The following is a 12,373-nucleotide window of genomic DNA, read 5'->3' as shown; positions in this document are numbered from 1 at the left end:
CGCAGGTCAAATATTTTTACTTTACTTTTTTACTTTAAAGGGTAGATTTAAATAAAGAAAGACTAAATGTTAATAAAGTAAAATGAAATTTAAAGAAAAAATAAATGAACTAACTGTATGCTTTATAAATAAAGAACACTAGGCTATGGCATAATTTTAAAACCAACTTTATACATTTAACAGTTTAAATAAAATGAATTCCCTTATAGAATAAAACAAACTGTTATAGATCACTTAAAACAATGAATGTGAAATTAATTTTATGTTGGATAGCGTAGGCAAATTAGCACAGCTTCAATAAACAGACCTTTAAAAAGTAAAATCTCAAAATATCATATATCACACTAGATTTTTGATTGATAATACCAGGTTAAAAGGCTAATACATTTTGTTTCTATTATTTTATTAACCACAATGTAGAAACAACTCAGCTTAACCCAAAATATAAGCTATATGCTCTTTAAACTCTTAAACTGTGTTTTGGAACCGATATACCCTGAGTAAGCAAGTTTGGGGTTGATCAACCCAAAGTTCAGGGTTAATCTGATGGTTAATTAACCCTGCTTTCTGGAATACACCCCAGGCTGGGAGACCAGCTTGACCAGCTAAAACCAGCAGGGAACTTACGTGTTAAAGAACTAAACACATTCATTCACCCAAGATGTTTTGTGACTCCTGTTAGCATTTTAAAACAATGCACATTTTGTCCAAAGTTTGCATATAGGTGAATTTTTGGTGTATTTTGGTTTGTTTACCTTTGGAGTCTGATCATGCCTTAGTTTTTAAGAGAATTGTAAGATCTGTTGTTTGTTATAGTTTTTCTGACAGCTATTTTGGTTTTATTTTATCCATACTTTTTAATTTGTTTGCTTGATGTTCTGTATCTCTTACAGAGTTATTTGGCAGTAGACCTTGATTCGTAAATACCAATGTAACAGATTAACCCTTACGAAAATTAACCATGTTTTTGATGTATTGATAACTAGTAGCAAAACCATGGTTTTACCACATTTACAGTTTTATTACAGTAATGGTTTATCTACAGTTTTGAAAAACATTGTTTACAAAACCATGGTTAAACATGGTTTTACTAAAGTAACCATGTTTTTTAACTGTAGTAAAACTATGGATCATTTTTGCAAGGGAATGGCTTTTCAGAAAACATGTGTCAATGTTATAATTAGGAAGTATTTTGATGAGTTTAATGTCCATTTGGCAAAAATGTACAGCTATAAGATAATACAATGTGTTTTTAGTTAACATTTTGTCTATATGTGGATTTAAGCAGAGAAAGTAAATGGGTTTTATAAAGGTGCTAACTAAATGACAAACAGGTGTGATGAGGCAGGTAATTAATCAATGAATGTCAAGGTGACAACAATCAGAACAGACACAAACAGAACACGGATTAACCGTGACACATCCATGTTCTTACAGTATTGTTTTTGTTCTGTAACAGATATTATATCTAAATCAGGAATCTATTTGGCTTTATTACAATACAACTGTAGTGCGCAAAAGCTTTGCTGGATTGTGTCATAAACAAAACACTATTGGTTATTCTAAAAGGGGGAGGAGCTTCTCAATAGTTCCACACTGACGTGAAAATGATGTCACCACATCAAATAATTCTGCACGTTCCAAGGCACTTCAGTGGGCCTTAACCATTTTTTGGTTAATATTAAAATGAACGTGAACAAAGACTAAAATGCTGTAGAAGTATTGTTAGTTCATTTTAACTGATGTAGTTAACTAATGTAAACAAATGGAACCATATTGTATAGTGTTACCACAAAAAAAAACATGCACATTAATTCAAAAGAAGAATGTAAATTCTCATTAATGTGTAAAATAGCAATAAAGTCATTCATTAAATGTTCTTCTTTTTGTCTGTGTAGGCTATATAAGGATATGGTGTATAAATGTTTTGATGTTTAATTGACATTAATAATACTGATAACAGTATGAAGGGTAGGTGTTCCCCCGTAAAACATTTTGGTGCATGACAGCCCCGAGCATAATTATTGTGGTAGTTATGCATAACATTTAAACTTATGGCTGTGTGTGTGTTTATGTGTTATTCATATTGATTCTTCAATGTTGGCAGCTGATTCTTTACTATCAAAAAATGCAAGAGGCTCAGGGAGATTATTATAGGATCTGCCGTCAAACCGTCCAATCAAACTCCTGGGATTTCTCTTAAAGAGCAAAAACCCAGCAAGACCGGCGATAGCGATTATGACAAACACGACCCCTACAGCGATGCCAGCCGATCCATGAGACCTCTCATCTACGTGAAGATCTGCAATGCAACATTAAACACATTTTACTGATTAAAAACATACAAAAAAACTAAGAAATTAACCATATATAACCATTTATACCCCCCTCCCCTTTAAAAAATGACATATATTTAGCTGTCATGACAAACTCAAGGAAAATAGATAGTCATTTCAGTTCATTTGCAGCCTATTACAATATTATAAAACAGAGTACAAATGAATTGAATTAGTTTGATGCTCCATCTGGTTTGTAAATCAGGTCTTTCTCTAAACATGATAAATGTGTTATCAGTAGAGATCTGTTGTTATAGCGCTGTTTTCTCATGAACACTTTACACAGGTATACCACAGTAAAATCTAGGGCCATATTTACACAACATTTTAAATGAAAAACTGAAAACTTTTTTAATGCATAATAAAGAATTTGTAGTTGTTATCACTGATCTGTGTAAAGGCATATCATTTTGATAACATTGTCATGTGTACTTGAAACACAAATGAAACACATTTTACTACATCATTGTTGTGTAAACGTGACCGAGATCGAGTTCATCATACCTGAGACTGATAACTTCGCTGTTGTTGGTGTAACTGGAAAATCAAAAACAGTACACATAAATGTAGTGTTGTTTCAAGTAAATAAACATTGACAGAAGATGATAAACATGTTAGTGTTAACAGTATAGATGTGTTGTTTCAGCACTGTTAACTCATGAACACTTTTTACAGGTTATAATTAAACCCTGCAGATGTAGTTCATCATACCTGAGACTGATGGCTTCTCTGTTGGTGGTATAACTGTTAATAAAGACACATGTAGATATTAACATACAGTAGGGTGATGTGATATTAATGCAAATTATTTGTACGTTTATTTGTCAGACCTTTAGCAGTCGTGCAGATATAACCTCTGCGATCACCACAGCTGCTGGTGCTCCACATCCCAGTGTCTGACTGAACTTCAACACATTTTTCAGCATCACCCCGCATCTCCGGTTTCCAGTTTGTGTAATCCACAACCGTATTATCAATCCACATCCAATCACCTGTCACACACAAACATCAGTTCAATATCTCTTTGATGTTAAATGTCTTACATTGGTTTAGATGAAGGCTCATTCTGACCCTTATGACTGCGGTGAAGTCCAATCCAGACTGACTTGACTTCATCCTGCAGGATCTCCAGGTTTTGTCGGATAAACTGTGATTCTATTGGATCCTCAATACTCACTAAAGATGCACCTGAAATGACAGATAACTCACTGTATCTGCTTTTAAAAACAGTCATTCAACTGTTAAACTAAAGTTCTGAATGCTGCCAAAGATGAGAAACAACAATAACACAGTAACATTAAAACATTTGCCCATTTACTGCACCATACATTCAGATGTGAGGAGTAAAGTTTGGTCTCAAAATGAGTGAATTCAGTCTGCATTTGTCTGATTTAAGTAAGGAATAATTGAAGACGGGCCATTGAATTATGAGAAAATAATGCACACCCAAGGTGCAATGCGGCATGACGCGAAGCTGAGTGCCGTTACACCGCGGGTGTGCATTATTTTCAAATAATTCAAAGGACCAGAGTCAATTATTCCTCTTATCCCACGGTTACCACAAATATTGCTCTGGTGCCCATTTTTAAGACATTTGACATGGTAGGTGTGCGGTTATCAGAAATTAATGCATACTCATGGAACATTTCTCAGCCAATCAGAATACAGCGTTCAACAGACCCGTGGTATAAATGTATGTAAATGCTTTTAATATTTGTAAAACTGATTTTTGTATAGGTGCCAAAGAATGCAATAGTCTGTTAAATTCTCTGATATCTACACAGAAGGTTTGTGACTTTATTAAGGGCAAAAATGATCCAGAGTTAGTTTTACATGTCCATTAACAACCCTGGGATTTGCCTTTATAATGAAATGGTCTATTATTACCTTATTTGAAAGGTTCATGAATAATAATGTTGAGCTCTGCTCTGATTGGCTGTTTCTCCTTCAGTAGCTCTCTGTGTGTGTAAACAGATCTTATGTTTGAGTCTGTATCAGATAAAGATACAGAATTTGAGGAATAATCAATTGTTTGGAGATTGTTAATGGACGTTTCTGAGTGGCAAGTTTGGACCTTCAAAATGTAGCTGTAACGCTGGTTTCACCCCGCAAGCGTGAACAGTGCATATGTGTAGCGTGAGCAGCGCGTGAGGAGAGTGTTTGCTGCGGGTTTCCATTGTGCTTTCACACCGGCTGTGTTTGCAGCGCATACTGTGCATTTTAATAACAGTATAAAAATCTCGATTTCACATTACTTTATTTTACATGCATTACTCAGCAGCAAAACCTCTTCAAGACGCTTTTTGACGGTCAGTGTAATTTATATAACTGTGATTTGTTTAACCCACATTGTTTTCGTGCTGCTCTGATCCGTGTAATGACAGATATAGACACAATACACAATTATAGACATAAAAAGCACATGGCACATTATGAAATCTGTTTCTCTGAAGTTTTATGATAAAATAAAACAATTCACTCAGTGATTGACAGCATGAAGCAGTCGATCGTGTTTCCCTTCAACAGTTTAAGTATAGATTTATAGATGTATCTATTTATCTGAAGATTATAAATGAGGACTCATTTAGTGCTGGGCAGACAGTGAATGACAGCGCAACCCTTACGAAAATTAACCATGGTTATATTGTGGTAAAAGTGTAGTAACCATGGTTTTTTGGTGTATTGATTACTATCAGCAAAACCATGGTTTTACTACACTAACTATGGTTTAACTATGGTTTTTGAAAACCATGATTGCCAAAACCATGGTTATTTTGTAGTTACTGTGGTTTTACTACAGTAACCATGGTTTTTTGGTTTTAACTGTAGTAAAACCATGGTTAATTTTTGTAAGGGAATCTTCTGGTGTTTTAAAATATTTCATTACTTTCTTTTAAATTGCTCAAAGTCATGACAGTTTGAAACACACTTGGCATCACATTTATGATTTTATGGTAAAATTACACTTTTTCGCATCAATCAACGATCATTTAAAACATAAACATTGTACTGTCACTTTAATTGAGCGTGAGCAGCGCAGCAAAAATAGAGCCGAAACGATCGCTGCACTCCTGCTTCAGCGACGCTCCTGCCACGCGAGCACGTGCTGCTCACGCGTGCGGTGTACATGCTTTAACTTGTTAACATGGGCGCCGAAAAAAACACGTGCCACATATAGCATATAGCATTGCTAAACAGACTCACAAAATTATGTACCTTTAGAAATGTAATTTTTTTTCTTTTCGTGATATTGTCAGGAATTTCTGCGGTTTTTCATGATCGTATCAAAAAAATGTCTTTATTTGTCATTGTCACAGATTGGTTACTCAACTTTTTTGTCCTATTTTTAAACCATTTTCACTTTGGTTTAGGATTAGTTTTGGTGTTTTAAGTTTTGATTTTAAGTTTTGGTTTATACTACTTTTTCTGCTTTTTTTATATTTTCTAAATTTTAAAACATTGTCCCTTGGCGTTAGGGTTAGAGTTGGGTTTGGTAAGGATGTAATTGTATGTAAATCTAACCCTAAACCGAAGCAACAATGAAATACGATCACGAAAAAACTCCGAAATTCGAGACAGTATTAAAAAAATAATGAAAAAATTAAGTGACTATATGTTCGTAATTTCGTGTGACTGGGCTGAGCATTAACTAGCAAATGTCATTAACTAATATATAGCCTTAACTAGCATATAGCATTAACTAGCATGTAGCATTAACTGGCATATAGCACTGACTCAGCAGCAGTCACAACTTTGTTTTTATCATTGTAACAACATAGTAATTAATTTAATGTGTAATTTAATGTTGCGGGGCGGCCATCATGACTGTCCAGCAGTCTTTTGTATGCACAAGGTTTACATAAGGAGGAAACAAATGTGTTTGAGGCTTATGATATTTCATTACCATGTACAGACCTCTTATTAATGATCTATGTCTATATAAATACAGTTTTATATTCTAAAACACCTTTAATAATCTCATTGGGAGGAGGATGAAGCGTCTCACCCATTCTTATACATTCTACTGTGGCATGAGCCCAGTTTTCTCTGGTGGAGGTCATGAACGTATAGCAGTGTCCTCTAAATGGGATCCAACTTTTCCTGTGATCTGATTCGGGGCAGTTTCCCGGCAGCTGAGGAGGATCTGTAGGGACAAAAACTGTGGACCGTGTGAGGGGTTAGTATATCAGATCTCTCTTAAACTGAAACTGTCAATTAAAACCATATGATAAACTTTAAATATATTAGTAAACAACAGACATATGCTGCTTCAAATTTAAATATTTCTAAATTCAATATAAATTCAGGCTCAAAATTCGAGCCTAAAGCCTCTACAGGATTCAAAATCTTTTAATCTGAAGGTTTATGTTTAAATGTTTAAAACTTCTTCTGTAGACAAACATATAGTTTATGTCATAAAAATATTTTTGATGTTAAAATCTTTCAAATGAACAAAAGGTGTTTGTGCTGTCGAGGTTTATTTTTTTAAAGAACCGGATTATTATAAATGATTATTTGTAAAATACCTGCTGATCTTTTACAGAGGGAATAATATTTGTTGTTACACGCCGCAGTTTTCCAGTCTCCATTCGTGTCAATATAAACACAAGCTAAATTGTTTTTGGGTTCTCCTGTAGCCCATTTACTGTAGCTTAGAAGCCAGTTATCCACCCAGCGATAGCGTCCACCTGTCTGAAGAAAGCACATTACCACACTCATATGTTAGTAAAATCATTTCTGCAGTGTGTATACAGTATATGATATTACATGAATGTGTTTATTGTGAAGAGAGATGCATTTATTACCAGGTTACTGTTGAGTCCGATCCACAAAGGTTCTTTGAGTTTGTCGACTTGTAGGCTGGTGTACGCCTGACTGATGGAGTCCAGTACACTCGCAAGATCAGCATCATCAGCTTTACACTGTCTTCTCGCTTCATCCCAGCTCATCTTCTCCAGCTGGACCTTATATGAATCATTGCCCAGACTGGAATATTTCTGTGGTATTGATGTGGTCATAGCGGACAGCTGAGAGTCTAAAACACACACAAAATACTTACAGATTATCTACAGTAAGAGATCAACAAGTGACCCATATACTCATGTGTTTTCTTTAATCAATGTGATTGGATTGAGTTAAAGTTATAAAATTTATGCAGTGATGTCTTTTCTTCATCTAACCTGTGTTCCTCTTGCAGATGAAACCTCTCTCATCTTTACAGTCTCCAACTTTCCACTTACCAGTGGACTTCTCTGGGTGTTTAACCATCACAACACAGTCATAGTCCTACATGGAAAAGAGTTCAGATTATTTGTGACCTGTGACCATAAGGGGGTCATTGTTTAAATTATCTGAAAGCTAAATAAATATGCTTGTTTAGAATAAACCCGCTTGAATAAATAAACTTTGTTAGGATAGGATAATATTTGATGTTAGGGGATACAACAATTTGAAATCTGGAATCCTTTAAAACTGTCCAGGTCAAGTCTTTAGCTGTTACCACCAGAGGGAGCCATCCCCCGAGTTTTAATGCTCATTTCGGACTACACTTCCCATGATTCCACATACCGGGACTGATTACGATTACGATTACACCTGCATCCTGAACTGCTTAAATCCTCCACTTGAACTTGAACTTGAACTCACTGCAAAGTCTTTATTTGCCACGGCTGTCATTTCTGAGCGTTATCCTGTCTGTTTATCACCTGGTTTGTTACTTTATCTGTTTACTGATTATTACTGAATGTGCTTCCGGCTCTGCTACTGTTTGGACGCTCTTACTTTCTGCTCTGCGCTTTGCTCTATCGCTTTTATATTTTATCTTATAATTTTAACTTCAGCAAATCAGCATAGTGCTCAAACAACAAAGCTTGGCATCAATGTTAAATTACAAACATTCGGGACTGGAGGATTACAAAAAAGTGGAATTTTTCATCCGTCTAGCCTCCCACCGCCATCAGCTTACATTCCAGAAGGAAAAACACAGCTGCCTTCATTCAAAAGGATAAGAAAAAGAAATGCCTCATCAAAAATCAACATCCTGCACAAACTGCCACAGACTTTTACAAAGTTACTTACTGTACAGGACTACCGAACCAGACGGAACACACAACAGAGCTTCGTCATCATGGACGCCCTCAGCATACAGCCTGTGAGTCCCATGAATCTAATGATCAACACACTAATCAATGGTACAAACAGGGAGCAAGACCCAAAATCACTCGAGAAATCAGACTGTCACGAGCATCACATTTTGCCGCAGTAGCTTCCTCTACCCCAGATACAGCTATGACAAGGATTGCAAACACTGACTTTCTACCACCGCCTATACATCTTGAGAACAGATTTGAAGTATTAATGAATATGAGTGAGGAATCCCCAAATGTGATAAATGTGATTGAACACCGATCAAATCAGCCAGCAGCTACCACTGATGCTAACTGCCACTCAAGATCGAGCAGACAGCAGCATTCTGCGGAGAGTGCATCCGAGCCCATAACTCTGATATTGGGTGACTCAGTTATCAGAAACATTAGCAACAGGGACTCAACTACGTGCTGCCTTCCACAAGCAACCGTTTCTGATGTAAACAGGGAACTTAAGAACATTCTGATGAAACATAAGACTGTAAATCGAGTTGTCATTCATGTCGGGAAGAATGATATTTACAAGGAGCAATCTGAACTCCTTAAGAAAGATTTCATCAAACTTTTTGAAACACTCAGAAGAGTGAAAGTTCAGCCGTTCATCAGCGGACCACTTCCAGCAAAAGGAACAAATAGGTTTTCACGGCTGCTTGGACTTAATACATGGCTGCAAAAAACCTGCAACATAAAGGGACTGAATTTTATCAACAACTTCAATCTTTTCTGGAGTCAGAGACAACTATTTAAACAGGATGGCATCCACCCAAACAGACTGGGTGCAAGAGTGCTAAAGGACAATATCTACTTCTCCCTTCATCATCCTTCAGAAGTGTGTGCCAATCCACTCAACCTGAATGGCACACACACACCTGGACAGAGTATGAATGACCACAGGACTTCTCTTCAGCACCTGAATGGACATGACATTGACAGATCCCACAAGGACAGAGATAACACCATGCAGCCACAACAACCACTGCTCATGGACACAATCTCAGCTGAGTCCTGCCCACAGAGCTCACCACAGTCAGACTGTGTCAGATTAGAACGGCTCCAAGATTCAGCACCCAAGGATGACTTTCTGGAAAACAGCCAGGGAAACCAGGCTAACATATCACAGCCTCCGGTCACATCAGAGCAACAGGACTCCTCACTAGATATGTCATTCCTCTCTCCAGCATCCCCGCTTTTGACCTTCTCCGGAAAAATGGAGGAACTGGTTTATGCTGGAACTAAACTATCCCACTCTATTGCTGCGAGCCCCCAGCTTTCAACCAGAAAACGGCAAGCCCCACAACCACCAAAGCCAGTGGGCCCAGTTCCCCCTCCTCGCCCTATGAGAGCTCTTCGTTCTCTGACACAACGCCAAGGCACACACCCTCCTCCATCTACTGTAGGTGAACCAAAAACAACTGATAACGGCTTTCAGTGATATGTGTCAGGTTCCTGCTACAATAATACAAATTTTATCAAATATTTAAAGAAAAAGCAGGATCCCAGTGTGCCTATATCTTTTTCTATTTCTGTTTTAGTAAATTATAGAAAGTCAAAGGCTTTATCAAACCGTATGGCAAATCAATCTAATCTGCTGCCTGTTACATGTCAAACTAAGATTTCTGTTAGGGAAAAAATAGTACTGTTAAGTTAGCTCTTTTAAACATCTGTTCACTTAAAAATAAATCACTTCTAGTCAGCGACTTAATAACCACAAAAAACCTGGATTTTATGTTTCTAAATGAAACATGGCTAGAAGAAAGCTACAGTGCAACAGTCCTTAATGAAACAGCCCCTCCTAACTTTACTTTTATGAGTGTCTGCAGAACTGCTAGGAGAGGTGGAGGTGTAGCTGCTCTTTTCAAAGATGTCTATCAATGTAAGCAACTGTCATTTGGAAATTACCCGTCTTTTGAATATCTAGGTATTGTGTTGAAAGGTATTCCACGCGTTCTACTCATTATTTTTACAGGCCCCCAAAATACTCTTCAGCATTTGTTGAGGACTTTACAGAACTGCTATCAACGATTTCCTCAGAGTTTGACTGTTTTGCTATTGCTGGAGATTTTAACATTCACATAGATAAGCCAGACAGTATTATGGCAAAAGATGTCACAGCTGTTTTAAATACTTTTGATCTGACTCAACATGTACATGGACCCACACACAATCGTGAACACACTCTAGATTTAATCATCAGTAAGGGTGTAAACATTTTATCAACTGTTATTAAGGATGTAGCACTGTCTGATAATTTCTGTATTTTCTTTGATATATTGATCTCTCCTTCTATTGAAACTAGATCTCTGTCTGTCAAAAAGAGATGCTTAAATGAGAACACCAGTGTGGTGTTTATAAAGGCTATATCTTTAACACCAAGCATATCTGCAGACTCTGTTGATTTTCTCCTTGATTCCTTTAATTCGAAAGTTAAGAGTGCAATTGATGATATTGCTCCTGTGAAAGTCAGGAAGAAGAATGGCAGGCAAAAATCACCTTGGAGAAACTCAACAGCGGTGCAGAATATGAAAAGACAATGCAGAAAAGCTGAGTGCATGTGGCGGAAAACAAAACTTGTAGTCCATTATAAAATCTATAAAGGCAGCTTTCGTGCTTTCAGTGTGGAACTAGGCAAAGCTAGACAGACTTTCTTTTTTAAATACTATAAACAACAACATAAATAACACACATACTTTTTTTGCTACTATAGAGAGAATAACAACCCCCCCCCCAAGTCACATTCCAATTGAAATGCTCTTAGACAGCAAATGTAGTGAGTTTGCTAACTTCTTCTCTGAGAAAATCAATAATATCAGAAAGGTGATCAGCACATCCTTGAGCTGCGCCAGGGTCAGACAAGTCAGACCACAACATCAGAAAGTAGTTACGATGTCTGATTTTAAAGCAGTTGATGGTAAAACTTTGGAGGAACAGTACAGCATCTTAAAACATCAACCTGCGCCCTTGACACACTCCCAACATCTTTTTTCAAAAGTGTCTTTAACTGTTTAGAAGCAGATCTCCTAGAAGTGGTAAATTCATCACTTATCTCCGGGACTTTTCCAAAGTCCCTTAAAACTGCAGTTGTTAAGCCCCTCCTGAAAAAGAGCAACCTGGATAACACTGTGTTGAGCAACTGCAGACCAATCTCAAATCTTCCTTTCATATGCAAGATCATTGAAAAAGTTGTTTTCAATCAACTAAACAAATTCTTAATTTCTAATGGTTACTTTGACATTTTTCACTCTGGTTTCCGACCACACCACAGTACAGAGACAGTGCTCATAAAGGTACTGTGATAAATGATATTCGCCTCAATACAGACACAGGCAAACTATCAGTGTTGGTGCTACTCGACCTCAGTGCTGCTTTTGACACTGTCGATCTCAACATACTTCTTGACAGGCTGGAAAACTGGGTCGGGCTTTCTGGGATGGTCCTGAAATGGTTCAGGTCATACTTAGAAGGGAGAGGTTATTATGTAAGTATAGGTGGCTATAAATCTGAATGGACATCCATGACATGCGGAGTCCCGCAAGGCTCAATTCTTGCGCCACTCCTGTTCAACCTGTATATGCTCGCACTAAGCCAAATAATGAGAGAGAACCAAATTGCCTATCACAGTTATGCAGACGACACTCAGATCTACTTAGCTCTATCCCCTAACGACTACAGCCCCATTGACTCCCTGTGCAAATGCATTGATGAAGTTAACAGTTGGATGTGCCAAAACTTTCTTCAGTTAAACAAAGAGAAAACTGAAGTTATTGCGTTTGGAAACAAAGATGAAGTTCTCAAGGTGAATGCATACCTTGATGCTAGGGGTCAAACAACTAAAAATCAAGTCAGGAATCTTGGTGTGATTCTGGAGTCTGACCTTAGTTTCAGTAGTCATGT

General features: G+C 37.1%; 1 protein-coding gene across 1 annotated transcript in view; it reads right to left on the bottom strand.

Moving 5' to 3' along the window:
* Positions 1 to 205: 205 nt before the first annotated feature.
* The window catches only part of LOC135743930 (macrophage mannose receptor 1-like), a 71,590-nt gene continuing 59,422 nt past the window's right edge, over positions 206 to 12,373 (bottom strand). The window contains exons 25-33 of the mRNA XM_065261841.2: positions 7,517 to 7,622; positions 7,142 to 7,371; positions 6,863 to 7,028; positions 6,343 to 6,495; positions 3,408 to 3,524; positions 3,167 to 3,328; positions 3,048 to 3,080; positions 2,841 to 2,873; positions 206 to 2,302 (exon numbers count right to left, since the gene is read on the bottom strand). Coding sequence (XP_065117913.1) covers positions 2,082 to 2,302; positions 2,841 to 2,873; positions 3,048 to 3,080; positions 3,167 to 3,328; positions 3,408 to 3,524; positions 6,343 to 6,495; positions 6,863 to 7,028; positions 7,142 to 7,371; positions 7,517 to 7,622 — 1,221 coding nt within the window. The 3' untranslated portion in view covers positions 206 to 2,081. The remainder of the gene's footprint in view (positions 2,303 to 2,840; positions 2,874 to 3,047; positions 3,081 to 3,166; positions 3,329 to 3,407; positions 3,525 to 6,342; positions 6,496 to 6,862; positions 7,029 to 7,141; positions 7,372 to 7,516; positions 7,623 to 12,373) is intronic.

Source organism: Paramisgurnus dabryanus, chromosome 2 (assembly GCF_030506205.2).
Source record: "Paramisgurnus dabryanus chromosome 2, PD_genome_1.1, whole genome shotgun sequence".
NCBI lineage: Eukaryota > Metazoa > Chordata > Actinopteri > Cypriniformes > Cobitidae > Paramisgurnus > Paramisgurnus dabryanus.
This window is presented reverse-complemented; position numbering and strand designations above follow the sequence as displayed.